Source organism: Loxodonta africana, chromosome 3 (genome assembly GCF_030014295.1).
Source record: "Loxodonta africana isolate mLoxAfr1 chromosome 3, mLoxAfr1.hap2, whole genome shotgun sequence".
NCBI lineage: Eukaryota > Metazoa > Chordata > Mammalia > Proboscidea > Elephantidae > Loxodonta > Loxodonta africana.
Window position 1 is genome coordinate 51,696,704 of NC_087344.1, and position 19,336 is coordinate 51,716,039.

General features: G+C 50.1%; 1 protein-coding gene across 1 annotated transcript in view; it reads left to right on the forward strand.

Annotated features, from left to right (window-relative positions):
* Positions 1 to 292: 292 nt before the first annotated feature.
* The window catches only part of PADI3 (peptidyl arginine deiminase 3), a 39,601-nt gene continuing 20,557 nt past the window's right edge, over positions 293 to 19,336 (forward strand). The window contains exons 1-4 of the mRNA XM_003413443.4: positions 293 to 3,388; positions 13,418 to 13,598; positions 16,065 to 16,137; positions 19,222 to 19,283. Of these exons, the coding sequence (XP_003413491.1) occupies positions 3,297 to 3,388; positions 13,418 to 13,598; positions 16,065 to 16,137; positions 19,222 to 19,283 (408 nt within the window). The 5' untranslated portion in view covers positions 293 to 3,296. The remainder of the gene's footprint in view (positions 3,389 to 13,417; positions 13,599 to 16,064; positions 16,138 to 19,221; positions 19,284 to 19,336) is intronic.

The following is a 19,336-nucleotide window of genomic DNA, read 5'->3' on the forward strand; positions in this document are numbered from 1 at the left end:
AAGGGACCCCAGGCTATGACCACACAGCACCCCTCAGCCATACACAGGCCAACACGGACAGGAAAATGCAGTATCTCATGGCCTGTTTTTTTTTTTCTTTTTTTTTTTAAAGCAACAGAAACCCTTTAATACCTGACTCCATCCTCAAAAGGGTGCTTGTTACCTGTTGGGAAAGCTTTTAATTATAACTGCTGGCTGCTTCAGCCTCAAAAAATGCTGAGAGGCCAGCATGAGGCCGGTGGAGGAAACACAAAGGAAGACCGGTCACAAGGTCATGAGACCAGATGGCAAAGAAGACTGAAGGCCAGATGATGGAACTTGGGGCCAGGAGGCCTCTGTGTCCTGGGGCTCTTGGACTCTGGATTCGAAGGGAGCTGACCATTCCAGTTGTAGCGGGGGTGGGGGCCTAGGTGTTAGAAGAGGGTGGGGGGAGCCATTAGGTTATCTCTGAAGGTGGGGTTTAATTTCCTCTAATAGTCCTTAATTATTTCCCTTCTTCTGCAGGCTGTGGGAGGGGAAGGCAGCTCCCCAGGGACCCTGCACATAGCTTGGGTTTTACCTGTGAGTAAGCCCCTATGGTGGGCCAGTGTCCCCCCGCCCCCACAGCAGGAGAGATGGAGCTGGCATGGAGGGGGGTTTTAATAGCGTGACCCCAGGTGAGGTCACGAGGATGTGTGTTGGCAGGCTTGGCTGGGCTGCAGGGTGATAGGTGGCCCTGGCCTGAGACAATCATGGAGGGCTGTGGGGCCAGCCTGCCCTCCTCCCCAGCTGCCCCTGGACTGTCAGCCCCTAAGCCTCTGCCTATCTCAGTTTTTGGCGGCCCCAGCTAGTGTGGTTCTGGCAAGACCTCAGACTGAGCCAGCTGCTGCCAAACTCATGGAAAACTTAGCAAACAAAGGCTCTACAGAAGACACTGGAATGAGCAGGGCTGCTCTGATGAAGTCCGGAGGGGTTAACTAGAGCTGCTTCTTCCAGAGGGCTCTGGGGAACCCTCTTTGCAAGCTCGTTGCCTAACCTGTACAACCCCTGGTTATGATCATGACGCGGTCCAGCCTGAGCCAAGGAGAAGGAGACTCTTCTGGGGCTGAGGGTGTGAGGCCGGGGTCGGGATCCTGAGGGCAAGGGCTGTGGGTGGGAGAGGGGTGGGTATTTTGTAGAGATGGCGGAAGGTGGGGAGATGCTTTCCAGAGTGGCTTTGAGTGTGGGAAGCTCTGGAGTTGCAGCTGGGACTGTTGGGGAGCCCTCGTGCCCCTCTGAGAATGTTCTGGGTGACCAGTCTCCTCCTTTCTGATTAATAAAAATACTAGCATGCATTTCTTCCAGCGGCTGCCTCCTTAAGCTCCTGTGTCGGGAGGCGTGAAGGAAAGTGAGGGGGCCCTACTTCCGGTTCCACTGTGCAATGCCGCCACCTCCTTGGCCCAACTTCTCTTGGCCACGGGCGGCCCTCCACTGCCACAGCCAGTGCTAGGCAGGCAGGCTGATTCAGCAGAATGGCGGAGGGGGTGCACATGCCCATTGCCCTAGGGCCAGACTGCCCTGCTGAGATGGATATCTTGGTAGGGGTGGGTCCTATCTCCTCATCTAAGGCTGTCAACTTACCCAGCCTTAGTGGTTTGATTTCATGGGTCTGAAAATATCACCCCTCTCACCTTACACACTTGCTGCTGCCTCAGATTGCAACATTGGACCCTCGTCCACTCACTTTAATTTTTGTTGTAGATTAAGGAGCAAAAATTTGATGCCCATCAGTCATTGACAATTTAGTCTAAATGAACCGTAGACCTGTTTCTAAAACAGCTGGTATTAATGGGATAGAGGTATGAAAGCATGTGGGTAAGGCAGCTACAGGGCTGTGAGTGGGAGGATGACCCCGCCCCCAGCACAGTGGGCCAGTGCCCCAGGAGGGGGAGCCCACAGTTTCGGCATCTACTCCCAAGCTGTGTTACGAGAAAGCTAGGGAAGCTGTCCGGGACTTCCTCCTGAGCTCTAACTCTTAGCCAGAGCTGAGTCAGCCACTAAGCCATTTTATGGCTGAAATACAGAGGCTGTCATTGGACCCAGCAGCCCAGCAGTTCTCCTTGAGACAGAACATCCAGCCCAGAGCTGGGGATGCAGGACTCTGGGGTCCTGGCTGAGGTCATTGCACTGGTGCAAAGGCCCTGGCTGGGGGCTCAAGGGAGTGGGTGCTGGTCCCCATCCTGCCTTAGACTGTCAGCGCTGCCAGGGAGAAGGACGGAAAGCTCCACTCAGCACCTTTGGAACCTCCGCTGGTCAAGGGTGTGTCCCACCATTACCTCTGCGGGGCACGGTGATTATCCACATTTTCAACGGATGAGGACACAGAGGCCCCGAGAGAGGACAGAACCCCCAAGGCCATATAGTGGAGCCTAGAACCCAAGACTCTTCTTTCCAGAGCACTGGCTCCTGCTGTTCCAAGTACGCTAATGCCCCCTCTGGCCTCAGTTTCCCCACCTGTCAGAGAGCCTTCCTCTGACCAGGGACAGTTTTCATCCTCAATACTTAACCCCTTCCAGAGGCTTTTAGCACCTAATAATAATAACGGCAACATCAATAAGACAACACCAGGCTCCGCACTAGGGCTCTGCTTAATCCTCACAACAACCCTCCTTCAGATGGGAAAAGTGAGGCACAGAGAAATCATGTGACTTGCTCAAGGTTACCCAGCCAGGAAGTGGCAGACGCACAGCTGGAACCTCTAAAATCCATGCTCCAAGCCAAAAAGACTCCTCAGAATGCTCCAGAGTGCATGTAAGATACCCAGATGCCGGGCTGCCCCCTGACCTGCTGCACCAGACTGGGGGCTGGCCTGGGGATCTGCATTGTCACCGGCTCCCCGGCAGGGTTGAGATGCCCGCCACTAAACCACGTTATCTCTGAAACTGAAGGAAAAGGGGTGAGGAGGTTGAGTGTGGAAAGTCAGGAAAAGCTCTGGGTCAGCACCACACATTCCTGCCCCTCCAACCCCCACAAACTGGCACCCTGGTCAGGTACCTGTGGGGACTTGCTCCCTCTGGGGAGAAATTAAGTTCCTGGGTGCCGGGAGCGGGGGAGTGGATGTGGGGGTGAGTAAGGGCAACAGGTTCATATGCAAATATTGGGTTCCTTGCAGCCAATCCTGAGCTCTTGGCCCCCAAAAGGGGCTGGGCTTCTAAGAGTGGAGTCAATGAGCCAGCACCCCGAGCTGGAGAGGCGGGGCCAGGGTCTTTTAAACCACATCCCAAGGGTCTTCTGGGGCAGTGTTGGGTTTGGTGGCCACAGCCCAGCCCAAGGCCAGCATGTCGCTGCAGAGAATCGTGCGTGTGTCCCTGGAGCATCCCACCAGCGCCGTGTGTGTGGCTGGTATGGAGACCCTCGTGGACATTTATGGGTAAGAGCCTGGCTTGGCTGCTCTCCCCCGAGTCTTGGCCTTAGAACAGTGGTCAGTCCTGAAAGCTTTGATCCTTTCCTTTCTCAGCTTTGTTCCTTGAAGACCCCAGCCAAGGGACTTGAGGTGTTGCAGGCTGAAAGTGGGTTGGAAGAGGCTTGTAGTGTTTGAGTTCTGGGCCGGCGACTTGAAGCTTGCTGCTGTCACAGGGGCTGGGCATTTGCCTTTGTCCAAAGTGTCCTGCAGGCTGGGCTGAGGGTCTGGCTGGGGCACACAAGAATAGGAAGAGGTGTTCACACCCCCAGCCTACAGACCCTGAACACAGAGCAGTGATAATTTTTACAAAAATCACTTATACTGCACAGCACTTCCTATGTGCCAGGCACTATTCTAAGACCCTGATAAGTTTTCAGGAATTTAACCCTCCCAACAAGCTTAGGAGCTAGAGTTTATTATTAGTACCACCTCTTTTGACAGATGGAGTCCCTGGGTGGTGCAATAAGTTAAGCACTTTGCTGCTGATTGGTTGGAGGTTCGAGTCCATCCAGAGGCATGTAGGAAGAAAGGTCCAGTGATCTACTTCAGGAAATCAGCCACTGTAAACCCTATGTAGCACAGTTCTACTCTGACACACATGGGGTCGCTTGACAGGCAACCAGTTATTGACAGATGAGATAATGAGGCACAGAGAGGGCAAGTCATTTCCTCAAAGTCACACAGTTACTAAGTAGCAAAGCCAGGATTTCAACCCACTCACAGTCCTACTCAAGAGTCTATGCCTTTAGCTGCTCTGCCACTGGCTGAGGAGAGATTTCTAACCTGGTTTCCTCTGGCATTATGCGCCTACTGTGTGCCATGACCATGCCTGTAAGAACAGTGGTTGGAAGTGAGATGCCATTTTCTCTCTCTCCTGGGAAGAAAAGGAGAGTTTTGGTAGGGTTCAGGAGTGGGGTGCTGGGAACCACCAGGAAGCTGGCTTCTTAGCCTTTTGAGGAGTCTCTGGGGCTCCCAGCTCCAAGGCTGAGCTGAGGAGACAGGTAATCAGGATCCTGGGAAGGGAGAAGGCAGAACTTCTCAGGTTTCCAACCCCTACCCCCAGACCAGGGTTTCTCAACTGCACAGTGTTAACACAATGATTCTTTGTTGTCGGGGCTGCCCTGTGCATTATAGGATATTTAGCAGCATGTCTGGTCGCTACCTACTAGATATCAGTAGCACACCCCCCAAAATGTCTTCAGACATTGCCAAATGAACTCTGGGAGACAAAATTGTCCCCAGTTGAGAGCCACTATCTCAGACCAAGACTTTAACAATTGGAGGGAACTCAGTCAGAAGCATAGATGGAGTCCGTCCCGTGGACATTGGATGAGGGGGGTGAGGAACTGGTCAGAGGAAGGAACCAAGTCTAGAGGAGCCCCAACCAAGCTAGGTAGCAGAAGCTAAAGCCTGGTTACGGGTGGGTGGGTGGGCAGTGAGAGTGGGAAGGGGATTTGGGGCTCCTGAAGGAGTGGGCAGCCGCAGAGGCTGTGCCAGGAGAGGTGATGAGGGAGGAGGGTACCTGTGCCACCTGGCACCACTGCCTCCTCCAGGACTGCGAGCTCATGGGAGTGACTCACCTGCCCTGGCTACCTGGTGCCCCTCAGGCAGATGTGTCTCCTGTTTGAGCTGCCTCAGGAAGCTGGGGCCAGCCCCTCCCCTGCAGAGCTTCCTTGAAGGTTGGGGAAGGGACTGGGGCAACAAGAGGCAGAGGAAGCAACTCTGGGTGGTGTGAATGGGATGGGCCACGCTGGGGATTCACAGAGCGGAGGTAACCCAAGCAGTCTGGCCTTTACTTCAGAGGGCTGTTGGGAGGAGTAAATGAGATTGTGTGTGTAAAGCATGTAGACAGTTCCTGGTTTGTGGCAAATGTACACTTCTGGTAACTGTCACTATTACTAACGCCATCACCATCCTTTGAAGGCTCCACCCTGGGCCTGTGGACAACTTCAAGCGGCCCCAAACCTGTTGCACACAAGATGGCTGGGGAACAACCTCTAAGCCATACTGGGAGAAGGAGGAGTGGAGAGAAGAGAAAGTAGTGTAGGCTGAGCAGTCAGGGCAGGCTTCCTGGAGGAGAGGCACTGGTTAGAGTCTTGAAGGATGAGCATAGGCAAGACCACTGAGCCTCTGGGCCTCTCTATCTGTGGTAGCTGATTAAACTCTATCTTCCTGCCTTTGAATGAGTTGGAAATGGCCCAGACTTTGGGACTAGGGCTTTTCATTTTCTGAGCAGGGAATCTTAGGGTAGGGGAAGGGGAAGGAAGAGTAATTCACGTGTACACCCAACCAGGCACCGGGCACCTGTGTCTCATTAACTCCTCACTGCAAACAGAGGTAGGTATTATAGTCTCCATTTTACAGATGCAAAAACAGAGGCTTAGAGGGATGGTGGCCTGCCAAGTTCCCTCTTCCAAGGCGAAACTGGGACTTGAACCCAGATCTCACCAAGGTCCAAAGCCTGGGGGTTTCTTCCCTCTCGCTAGCTCTTTCTTGATGCACAAACATCAACGTGATGAGTGGTTTTCAAACTTTAGTGCAAAGTCTCAGAGTAAGAGGAAAGCTGACTTGGTTCTTACCAACAAAAATCAAAACCACAGGATGACTTCTGGTGTTGGGGTTCACCCCCAGGGCCAGAGTCATTAGCCAAGTGGTAAGAACGGTAAATGGATGGGAACCAAGTGCACAAGACATTCCCTAACATTTGGAAATACTTCCTCGAGTCTGTCAGGCTGTGGCTGCCCTCAGCTCGTATGGCTAAGGGGGCCCTTAGAGCCAGGCATCTTTGGGATTTGTCACAAGATGGGCTTGGAGAGCAGTCCCCACAGGGGTTAAGTGGTGGCATCTGTGGGACCTTGAATAACAACACTAGGTCATATCCAAAAATCAGTTAACCAGGTGCCATCGAGTCAGCTCTGACTCACAGCGACCCCTCACGTGCCGGAGGAGAACTGGATTCTGTTCTGTATTCTAAATAGGCTTTTCAGTGACTGATTTTTTGGAAGTAGATCTCCAGGGCTTTCTTCCAAGGTACCTCCAGGTGGGCTTGAGCCTGCAACCCTTTAACAGCAGAGAGTGTTTACAGGATCTCCAGGACACGCCCACCTTCTTTATATCCAGATGGGGAAGCCGAGGTCAGAGCATAAAGTGATTTGCCCAGGGAAACACAACATGTTAGGGACAGAACTAAAGCTGGAAACCAGGTCTTCCAATGTCAATAAATGTTCCCTGAGTATTCGTGAAGGGGAAACTGAGTCCCAGAAGGTGCTGACTTATCTGGATTATGGGGCCCGGTGGGGGTGGTGGAGACTGGCTTCTAAGGCCCCCCGACGCTCCAGGTGTTCACGGATGTACAGCTATGTGGGCCCACTTTCAGGAGACCCCCTAGAAGGTAGCTTTCTGCCCAGAAGTGAAAGGGTCCTGATGTTTCGCTGCAGGGCAGCCGACACACGTAGCAGCCCTGAGGGTGGCTGAGTCTTCCCAAGCCCCTTTCTGAGGGCAGCAAAGACGCGGCCAATGTCAACCTTGATCTTAACATTGGAATGGCCCCAAGTAGCAGCACTTACCAGAGATAGAAGACAGAAAGTCCCATCATGAAGCCATGTTGGGCAGGTCTTGGTGCCGGGGGAGGGATGCCACCAGCTCCCTTTGATGAGGACCCGTCCTTTAGTAGATGTATTTCAAGGGACACACCTGACAACGAGCTGTCAGGTTCTTCTTTTCTCCAGTTCCAAGATTTCCAACCCTGGGAATTTTTCAAAAATATATTGATGCCTGGGCTCTACCTCCGGGGAGTCTGATAAAGTTGGCCTGCTATGGGGCCCCAGCATGGCTGTTTTTTCATGTTCCACAGGGGATGAGTGAGCACCCGGGGTTGAGATCGCTGCTCTAATTGGAAGGGCAAGCATCCACGTCATCCCTTGCTTAGCAGAGGCTGCCCGATGGAGTGGAAAGTCACACCACACCTGGGAGCCCCAGGTCTTGGTCCTGGCTCTGCCACCATTAACTCTGTCATTTTGGGCAACTTCTACCCCTCCCTGGGCCTCAGTTTCCCCATATGTTCCCTGAAGGGACTGGCAGAGGCCAGTGGGCTTCACACTCTGTTCATGGAGGCCTCTGAGCCCCTCCCTGATTGGACAAAGCAGCTCCCTTTCTTCTGTCTGCCTGGATTTTGTTTGAAGCAAAGGCTCTGATCACTTGTGCAGAGAACTGGGCCCTGGGAGGCTGATGCATCTTCAACTATCTTAACCATTTGAGGTTGGATAAGCAGTTGGTATGGCCGCCATTTTTTCAGGGTCAGGGGAACACAGGGCTAAAGAGGTGCAGTGATTTGCTCAGCCTGGTTCTGTCGGTAAGGTCGGCAGAGGTGAGGGATCTGGTAGCCTTGCTGAGTGGGAGGCCAGCAGGATTTTCCACAGAGAACCCTCCGGGCCCTGGTTTCTGCTGCTCCTGTGGGCCAACTCAGCAGGGACCCTGGGAGCCATCTGGTCAACCTTTCTGTTTTCAGCCACGGGGAATTTCCCAGCTCCTGAAATGCCTGCTTTCTTCCTCCCAGGGGCAAAGGCACTGAGCCAATGAAGGAAGAGGATGGGTTTGGGTTTGTAGGGGTTGGACACAGACCTGGCTTCAATCTTGGCTCTGTCACTCACCAGCAGTGTGACTTTGGGCATGTCATTTTTGAGCCTGTTTGCTCGTCTGTCACCACTGTCACCATCACCTTCCTCACCATTGAAGAGGAAGATATAAGAGCATTAAAAAAAAAAAGAAAATTTTTTTAAGGTCTAATTTGTCTTAGATCCCAAGAGGGGGTGGGCTTGCACTGAGTCACCCCCTCACTTGCTGGGGGACCAATGTCCAGTATGTCTATGAGAGTCCACCCTTAGACCTGGTTCTCAGACTTCAGTGGACATCAGAATGGCTTCAAATGCGTTTCTGGTTCTGGGAATTTGCATTTTCAACACGGTGGGTCTGAGGCCAGGGCCACTTTTAGGGGTATCAGCTTGTCCCTGTTTGCCTGAGACTTTGCAGAATTGAGTACGTAAAGCTCCACATCCCAGGAAACCCCTCAGTCCCAGGAAAACCAGAATGGCTTGTCCCCCTACCACATTTTACTACCACTCACTGACCACCTCCTAGGCTGGGGGAGTAGTAGACTGGGCTCTTGGGTTGGCTGAAGGATGGGGTGCTAGCAAGAGCTTTAGACGGTCCAGTAGGTAGACAGCCTCAGCTAGGGAGAGCCCAAGGCCCCAGGCCACATGCTCCCCCAAGGGTTGGGCAGGGAGCCCTGTTTAGAGCAGCCTAGAAGCCAGGGTGTGGGGAATTGGTCATCATGGCCATGCTGGCAGGTTGAGGTGGCTCTGGCCAGATGAAGAGGTTTGTCTAGATGAGGCTTCGGCTGCTTCCTCCAGGAATTAGGCCATCCTGGTCCTCCCGAACCTGACACAGATGCTCCTTCCTCCAGCCATCCTTTTGATCTTCTTAAGACAAAGCTTCCATTGCAGGGGTGTGAGCACTGGACAGAGTCTGGAGTCCTGGCTTTAGTCTCCACTTTTCTCCTAACATGTGACCATGGACTGTTCCTTTTCCTCTTGGCCTCAGTTTCCCCAGCAGTGAAATGAAGGTGTGGGCTAAGGTGCTTTTGCCTTTCACTTCTCCTTTTATTGAGTAGCCATTTCCACTTTATAGACGTGGACATTGAAGCTGAGGAAAGCTAAGTCACTCCTCCAAGGTCACACACCTAGTGAGTAGTAGAGCTGGGACTTGAACCCAGGTAGTCCAGCCCCCGAGTCCACACGCTTCACCACCTTACCAGAGAGACATTCCACTGCTCCACTGTGTTGCCCCAACTGTTCAAGAACCATCGATGACCTCTTATTAAATACGGAGTGAAATGAAAAGGAGCTCCTTACAGTCTGAGTCTAAATCTGACTTTCTAAGGCTCTGAGGTGAAAACTTCTTCCCCTCTAACATGTCTCCCTCTTGTCCTTGGAATGGTTCACCTACTTTCTTCCAGAAGCCCTCCCCAGCCTCCCAACTCACTCTTTCAACCTGCTTCCATCCTCCGGTTCCCTGCACCCTAATTAGCTTAATAACCCCTTTTCCTCCCTAGGTGGTGGTTTTCCAAGCCTGTCCTAGGTATGATCACATTTGAGCCCGTGAACTTGGCTGAGTGGGTGTTATTATCCCCACTTTATAGATGAGGATACTGAGGCCCAGGAAGCCTGCATGATTTCTTCAAGGTCATGTGGTTGATGTGTGACCCAGCCCGGTCCGGAGCCTGGCTCTTGACTCTGGTTCTAGCACTACCTGAGCCTTTGCCTTGTGCGGTCCCTCCCTTCCCCTGGGGTGGGTAGTAGCTGGTTCACCTTCTCTGTGTGACGCTCTTGTTTGGGCTACTATCCTGGGGCCTCACCTGGGCAGGGACGCTTCTGTCTTTATCAGGATTTTCCAGCACCTCATATAGGGCCTGGCCCTGGGAGGTGCTGGCGAGCTGGGCTGAAATATCCCAAACCCTGGGGCTAGGTGCTGTGTGGGGTTTTCAGTCTAAAAGACTGTCAGGGGCTCTTAGCCCTGGCACCTGGTCACCTGGTGCCCAAGAAACAGTTTGGGGCTGGTGGGGGTGGGGGGGTTCATAAAGAGTTTACAAGCATCCTTGGGGAGCTGGAGGTAGGGCCTTGGGAAGCTGGGCTGAGGAGGGAGCTGAGGGTACCCCTGGGGGCATGAGAGGGTGCTCCTCCAACACAGGCCTGTCTTTCCATGTCCCTGTCTTTCTGACTTCTTGGTCCTGATTCTCCATCTCTTTGGGCCTCTCCATGTCTCTGCCTCTGGCTGTCTCCTTTCCTCTTTATCTGGCTCCTTCATGTCCCCTGACAGGCCTGGCCCCACACCCAGGGTAAAACAGGCCAGAAGCAGCATCAACCTAGAAATTCCAGGCTTCGAGAGCAGCGCCACCAGATAAAATTCAGGAGGCCCAGTTAAAAATACATCTCAGAGAAACAACGAATGCATTTTTAGTATAAGTATATCCCAAATGGGGCACGGGATATACTTATACTAGAAGAAGTATTTGCTTTTTTTTTTTAATCTGAAATTCAAATCCCACTGGACATTTGTATTTTTATTTGCCAAATCTGGCAACCCTACCTGGGAGGAGAAACAGCCGTGTCAGTCCCTTTCCCTAGGTGAGGGCACCTGGCAGCCAGCACTGGAGGGGGCCCCGCCTGATGGAGCACAGCTTGGGGGCTGGGGCTAGTTCCCTTTTGATAAGCCACTTTGAGAAGCACCAGAATCCTGCTGGTGGAGGCATGAAGAGGGTGTTTGGGGGAAGTCTGCCTTCTTCTGAGGGAGGCAGGTATTGGAAAGGGGCTGAGTGGAATGCCCAGCTGTGCAAACTTGGGTGAGCCACTTGCCCACCCTGAGCCTCAGTTTCCCTATGTGGAATTGCAGTAATAATCCCCTCCTCTGGTACTGCAGTGAGGATTAGATAAGCTGATGTACAGAAAGGCTTAGCTAGGGCCTGACGTGGTAAGAGAGCAGTAGATGGGGGTCTTTGGGGCTACAATGACTGTTGTTATTATTACCCTTGAGGAGGAGGTGGGTAAGAGTGTGGACTTGGGAGTCAGGCACTCTGGGTTTGGATCCCAGCTCTACCACTTATTAGCTATGTGACCTTGGATAGATTATTTAACCTCAGTTTCCTCATCTGTAAAATGGGGGACACTAATAGGACCTGAAGCTGTGCCACCAGTATTTCATGTATCAGCAGGGACACCCATGGTGGACAGGTTTCAGCAGAGCTTCCAGATTAGGACAAACCAGGAGGAAGTGCCTGGCAAACTACTTCCAAAAATTTGCCAGTGAAAACTCTGTGTGTAATACCAATGATCATGAAGATGGCACAGGGCTGGACAATGTTTCTTTCTGTTATACATGGGGTTGCTGTAAGTTGGATCTGACTCAATGGCAACAAAAACAACAGCCACCTGGGGTTATTGAGAGGATTCAGTGAGATAATACACGCAGAGAAACTCAAACAGGGCTGGTATACAGTACGAGCTTAACAAGCATTGGCTACTGGTATCCCCCAGGGTCCTATGTGTGCGACTTCCTCCAGGAAGCCTTCAGACCCCTCCAGCTCACAGTGTCCTCACCTTACATGGGATCCTATTGACCCCTGGCACCATGACCCTGAGCCCTGTCTGGCTGTTCTGGGCAGTGCTTGGTCCTCAGCCACCATGGGGGATTGAAGGCTCTAGGGCAGTGAGGAAAGTGGTGGGCATATCCGCCCCAGGCATTGCCTGTGTGCACAGTGGGCTCTCCACAGACAGTCAGGGGATGGACAGACTGGTGGACTAGCAGGAATGAGGGAAGCACAGACCTACGGGGCAGGTGACATCATAGACTTTCTAACCTACAACTTTCTAACCTGGTTGTGTGACTGAATCTGGCCAAGTTTCTCAGGCAACACTGCAGTGCTGTGGGGAAACACTGGCTGGGTGTCAGAGAGACCTGAATGCAAACGTGGCTCTGCCGTTCACTGCTGTGTGACCTTGAGTTTGTTACTTGACCTCTCTGAGCCTGTTTTCTCATCTGTCTAATGGGGATGATACTGCTAACCTTGCAGACTTGTAATGATAAAAGGAACTAATAAATGTAAGGTATTTGGCACACAGTGAGCATTCACCCTAGGGGAGATTCCAAGGAAATCTTACCACCTGCTAAGCAGGGATGCAAGGGACTTGGAACGAGAACTGCTCTTTCTAAAGATACAGTCTGAGAACTGCGAGGTGAACCACCTGCTGGCTGTTGACTGGTTTTCATTGAGCTCTTGTCTTCGGCTCTGCACGGCAGTCTTACAAAGCTGGAAGCTGGGTCCTGTTATAAGGGAAAAAGATCCCAGACTCAAACTGAATCAAAAGAGATTTTTATTAAGCCACGCCAAAGACAAAGGCAATCATTGCAATGAGGGGTCTGCCAGTGTGCACCAGGCACAAGAGACAAGCAGAATCCACTGAGTTACAATCAAGGAGACTCTAATAGACTGTGACAGAAGGAAGTACATTCTGATTGGTTATTCACTAGTACATCATTGTCAAAGGCAGGAAACATAACCTATGGGAATACATGATTGGTTTAAAGAGTCTTGGTTGGCTAGATACCATTCAGTTACTGTGGGGGAGGTTTCCTTGGGAACAACCTGGCAACATTTGTTCTTGGCTTCCTGACTTGCAGGTTCTCAGGCCAGTCACAGGAGATGGCGTTACTGTCCTTTGTGAGAGCGTAACTTCCCTGTAGCACGGCCTCTTTTTTGGTTAAGATAAAGTACCTTTCATGGGACATTCCTCCCCTAGGTAGGGGCAATGACGAAACAGTGGGTTTCAGCTCCTACTCTCATTTCTTCCTGGAAATTTTCATAGTGATTAAGGATAATTTTTAACCACTGCTCACACAAAATGGAATCTAGCATTAACCAAAACCTTAAACAAATTCTCACATAAAAGGATTCTAGGCCTGAACCCTCCTTTAGTTTCTCTAACTGTGGTCAAGACCTCATATAATTTTGGGATTATATTAATCCTGGGAGCCCTAGTTAAGAGTTTGGGCTACTAACCCAAATGTTGGCAGTTTGAATCCACCAGCCACTTCTTGAAAACCCTATGGGGCAGTTCTGCTCTGTTCTATAGGGTTGCCGCTGTGATTTGGGATCAACTTGAAGGCAGTGGGTTTTGGTTTATATCAGTCCTGACCCCACAGAGCTTACAGCTCTGTTGGGCGGTAAGGAAACTCACAAGGGGAATGTTCATGAACACAGAATGTGAGACTGTATATAATTTGTGTGGGGTTCAGGCTCAACTCCCAGGGGCTTACTGTGAGGATCTGTGGGGCCTGGGGTGGTTAGGGAAGGGTTCCTGGAAGAAACAACGTTTGACTCAGAGCTGAAGCATCTGAACAGGGGCTGCCCCTTCAGCACTTCCCATGGCTCCCTGTTCTTCCCAGGTCGGTACCTGAGGGCACGGAGATGTTTGAGGTCTACGGGACTCCTGGCGTGGACATCTATATCTCCCCTGACATGGACAGGGGCAGGGTGCGTGCTGACACCAGGCGGTGGCACTTTGATGTGGGGACAGAGATCATCGTGGTCATGAACTCCCCCAGCAACGACCTCAACGACAGTCATGTGAGCTAGTTCCCCGGTCTGGGGGTGGAGGGAGGATGGAAGGCAGTGATCTAGCTCCATGAGGGCCTAACCTCTTGCTTTACCCGGAGTGCAGAGTAACGCAATGGGTAAGCACCTGGCCCTGAAGCCAGACTTATAGGGTTGAACTCCAGCTCTGCAACTTACAGATACAAGCTGTATGTTCTTGGGCAAGTCAAGTAACTTCACTGGGCCTCAGTTTCGCCATCTGTAAAATGGGGACAGCAATAGCGCTGATGTGGGAACGGAACATGAGCCAGTGTTTGCTCCATCTCTTGCTTCCCAAGACCCCTTGTGAAGGAAGGAGTTGTCCCAGTTCTGCTGTGTTGGAAAGTGTCCCCATCTGGAGGCTGAGGGGTGACAGAGTGGTCTCTGCCATTCTGAATGAAGGAGAGAAAGCAGGGACAGAAGAGGGAGGGAGGCTGTGGCCTGGGGAGACCCCCTTCACAGGTGGCATTTTCCCACGGTGCCTCACTTCCCCTATTCTTGACCCCATTCTCGGAACAGGGTGACATCTACAGAGTGGGAGAAATGGGGGTGGCCTTTGAGCTTGGCACAGATGATGTCCCCATGAAGGGCTGATGGGGACCAGGACTTGATGTGTCAGGAGGGATATTTCAGGAAACTGGCCCTTCAAGCAGCATTGACCATGTGCCAGAGGAGCCCTGGTGGCTCAGTAGTTTAGCATTTGGCTATTAACTGAAAGATTACAGCCACTCTGTGGGAGAAAGATGTGGCAGTCTGCTTCTGTAAAGATTACAGTTTTGAAGCCCTATGGGGTGGTTCTACTCTGACCTATAGGGTCACCATGAGTCAGAATTGACTCAATGGCAGTGGGTTTGGTTTGAGTTGGGACCATGAGGCAGGCGCTGGGCAGCCATGACCTTCTCCAACCCTCACAACAGCTTGAAAGGCAGGGGTTCTGATCCACATTTCACAAGTGGAACAACCGAGGTTCAGAGTAACTTTCCTGGGGCCACGAAGTTAATGGGCCGCAGAGCTAGGATTCAACACAGACCTGCCTGATGCCTGGGGACAGGCTCCCTCCACCATCCCTACCTCTGTGACCGCCTCTGAACTGATCCTCTCCACAGCTTTTCGAGGCATATGGGTCAGGACTCATAATGAACTCATTGTACAGACTTTACAGACAAGGAAACTGAGACCAAGAATGAGCATGCTTTACCTGAAGGCACATGATCTAGTGAGTGGCAGAGTTGGTAAGGATCAGGGGTAAGTCCCCAGGGGAGGGCAAGAGAACCAAATGGCCTGTGAGGAGCGACCCTCTGGGTGCCCTGCCTAACTGGGGGCTTTGTGGGTGCCTTTCCACCCTGAGTTCCGTGGCAGCAATGGCTGGTGGGCTTGAGGAGGGTCAGGGCCTCCCCACCCCTGCCTCCTCTTTGTCTACTCTCTGGGTAATTGTATGTCTGAGAAGAGCATCATTGCTGGGGCCTGACACTCGGGTATCAGTAATTGCAGGATTTAGGGGCTCCCAGGACTGAAGGGTGAGTGGCCTATGTAAGATCCCAAACCCCCTGACTGAGAAGAGGTGTCAGATCCAGACAGCAGAGGGACCCACGTCAGGAGGGAACAGTCAAGGGGAGGGCTGTGGTCAAAGAGGACTTTGATGCAGCCACCTGCATCATCTTGGCTTTCATCCTCGTCCTTTAACAGTTATGTTGCTCGCAAAGTGGCAGGCACAGTGCTAAGCATGTCATGTGTCACATCAGGAGGTCCGATGAGGCAGGAACTATTATTACCCTCACTTTACAGTTGAGGAAACTGAGGACAAGAGAGGATGAATCATTTTTCCCAGGGTATTCAGAAATGGTGTCTAGAATCTGGGCCCAGACCATCAGAGTGCAGAGCTCTGAACCTCACCTTTGCACGTTGGCACCTGCCCACCAGTAACAATGGCTGGTATTCTTGGGCACGTCCTACAAGCTCAGTCCTTCCCGTGTATTGTTTCTAAGCTGCACTACCATCTTCTGAGGTAGGGAGCTGTATTGTCCCCATTTTGCAGATGAGGAAACTGAGGCAGCTCAGAGAAGTGTAGGGCCTTGGTCAAGGTCACAGAAACAAGAAGTCTGGACTTGAGCCCAGGCCTGTCTAAGTTCCACTGATAAGAACATCAGCTTGGAGAGGGTCCCTAAGCCCAGCGCACTCCTGACTTCTCCTTTGCAAATGGGAAAACTGAAACCCAGAGTACAACTGGGGCCTACCAAACTCACACAGCAGGTCACTGGCAGTGCTGGGATCCAGGTCTCCATAGAATCCCTCACAAATAGTTCCCATTTCACAGGTGGACCAACTGAGGCATGGAAATGTAAATGGCACAGGGAATACTAAAGGGAGAGCTGGGTTGATAAACTCAACCTTAAAGCACAGTCTTTTCGGGTAGGGGCTCTTGGCTTCAGCCTGCATGAACCTGGGGTCATCTCTCCGCAGGTTCAGATTTCCTACCACTCCAGCTGTGAGTCCTTGCCCCTGGCCTATGCGGTGCTCTACCTCACTTGTGTTGGTGAGTTGGGGGCCATGCTAAAGGTGTGGCCAGAAAGGCCTTGGCTAATGGCTGGGGAGGTTGGTGGTTGGGAATGATACTTTTTACAAAAATCGACTAGTTTTATTATTTTAAGTTAAAGTAAGAAGTGCACACTTTAAAAATACAAACAATACAAAAGAGTATACATTGAAAAGTAAACCTCCCTCCTCCCTCCAACTCAAGACTTCCTGTTCGCGAAACCCAGCCTCCTTCTAGAGATGTGCTGGACTTATACTAGTATACGTATACATACCTATGTATACCCACTCTTTGTGCAAGCAAATAGAATCATACTATATACGCAGACCTTTTTTTTCCAACTTAATTTTTTTTTCTGCCAATTCTTCACAAATCAGTAAACTCCATGTAAGTTGACTCAGATGTTGGAACTATCAGACTGGGAATGTAAAGCAGCTATGATTAATATGTTATAGGCTCTCGTGGAAAAGGTGGACAACATGCATGAATAGATTGGGAATTTCATTAGAGAGCTGAAAAGTGTAAGAGTCAAATGGAAATGCTAGACATAAAAGTCATGGTAACGGAGATGAAGGATGCCTTTGGTGGGTTTGTCAGAAGACTTGGCGCAGCCAAAGAAAGAATCAGTGAACTCGAAGATAGGTCAATAGAAGTTACCCAAACTGAAAGACAAGGGAAAAAGGAGTGAAAAGAACAAACAAAACCCCCCAAATGAACAAACAAAAAAAAACTGAAAGAACAGAGATTCAAGAGCTGTGGAATAGTATTAAATGGTCTAAACTCGACAAAATCCCCATCAAAATTCCAGTATGGCTTTTTAAATAGAACTTTGAAGAGCTAATCCTAAAACACTAAGGAAGAGTGAAGGCAAAGGATAGACAAGGCAATTTTGAAGAATAACAAAGTAGAGGGATTCAATGTACCAGACAGCAAGAGTACAAGCAACAGTACTTGAAAAAAATACAAATCTGTAGCTGTCAAGTCGATTTCGACTCATAACGACCCCATAGGACAGACTAGAACTGCCCCATAGGGTTTCCAAGGAGCAGCTGGTGGATTCACACTGCTGACCTTTTGGCTGGCAGCTGAATTCTTAACCACTACACCAACCAGGACAGTGAGATATTGGTTCAGGGCTAAAAAATAGACCAATGGAACAAAGAGAGAACCCACAGGAAATAGATCCATTCTCGTGTGGTTATCACATGGGGAAAAAATGAGCTTAGAACTCTACCTTATACTCAAAAATAAATTCTAGATGGGCTAACACTCTTAAGGTGAAAATAAAAAATTTAAGGCTTTATACTATCTTTGTAACCTCAAGGTAGTAAAGGTTTTCTTTAACAAGACATATGAAAGCACGAACCATGAGAAGGCAGGTAAAAACTTTAGGCTATCTTAAAATTAAAAACTTCTATACAACAAAGGACAAGTGAAAAGTCAAACTATTGACTAGAAGAATAAATTTGCAATGTATATGGCTGACTTGGTGCATGTAGAGTGTATGGAGAACTTCAGACAATAAGAAGAAAGACAAATTATTAGAAATGGGTAAAAAATATGAACAGGCAACTCAAAGAAGAAGAAGCCCAATGATCAAACCCTAAATGAAAAGATGCTTAACTAAGTTAGTGCTGCCAAGATGTAGCACCAGGTGTGGCCCTTATGCAGTGGTGGGTGTTGACATTGGTATAACCACTTGGAGAGCAATTATTGAGAAAGCCGAAAGTGCTTTATCTGCAGGATATGTTTTTGCAAGCTGGGTTATAGGGAATGTACATTCTGAATTTTGATAGATATTGCCAAATTGCTCTCCATAAAAACCATACCACTTTATACACTTTATACACCTTCCAACACTGTGCAGTATCAACCTTTTCCATTTTTTCGATATGATGGGTTAGCATTTCATTGTTGTTTTAATTTGCCTTTGTTTTTTAGTTAGGAGTAAATACTGTACCCTCATCCCTACATACATTTTCGCTAGAAAATACACTTAGAGAAAAGTGCACAAAGCTTTATTGTATATATACACATATATATTCACAAATAATTATAAAGCAAACACTTGAGTAGCCATCACCCAGATAAAAAAAAAGAACATCACCAGCACCCAAAAGTCCCCCCACCCCATATCTCTCTCGTCATGACTCCCTCCCTTCCCCTAGAGGTAAAGATTATCTTGTGATAAGTATTTCCTGGCTTTTCTTTATGGTTTTACTCCCTGATTTTGCATACTTAAATAATATACTCTAGTTTTGTCTGCCTTTGAACTTTCTGTGGATAAAATTATGTCATATATATGTACATATATGTGTTGGGCTTCTTTTGCCCCATATTATGTTTGTGAGATTTATTCATTTGCTCTATGATGGTTGGATATCTTTCCACACGTTTAAATATAATTTCAAATTCTTCCTCCCTCCCACCCTCCTTCCCTTCTTTCTTTCCTTCCATTTTTACTTTAGAACTAAGAAGAACACTTTTTTTTTTTTTTTTAAAGCACAGGAAGATTCCATTTGTGTTGTAAAAACTCCTTTGATTTCTAGGGAGAAATGTTGAGAAGGTGGGATGGGGCAGGCATTACAGGAGCATGAGTAGTTGATGAAGCTGAAGCCCGGAGAGGCTAGGTGACTTGTCCAAGGTCACACAGCCAGTAGGTGGCAGAATCTGGATCCACGTTCAGGTCTGTGTGACGCCAAAGCCCAGGCTCACTGCCACATTCCAAGCAGAAAGGCAGCTTTATACGGAACAAGATGGTCCAGGGCACCCTGGGCTCAGTGCAGGGTGTGTCCAGACAAAAAGGGTGTTTTTGGAAGCTGGGATGCAGAGGAGGGAGCAATCAGGGAACGCTTTCTGGAGGGGGCATCATTTGACCTGGGCCTTTGCTCTGACCCTGCTTCCATGCCCCCTCCACCTTCCCCAAGGCTTGTTTCTCCAGCCTGAGGAAGGAAGCTCCAGATTCCCCCACTACTGGGCAGTGTCTTCTGGGAAGTGACTTACATTTGCCTAGCCCCAAACAGGTGCTGAGACGGAGGCTGAAAGGGACCCTCCACTGACTCTACCTCTGCCTCCCCCCTGCAGACATCACCCTGGATTGCGATCTGAACTGTGAGGACAGAGGGGACAGAAACTTTGTGGACAAGGTAGTGTATCTCTGGCTGGGCCCAGAAAGGATGAGTAGAGTTTGGAGCTGCTC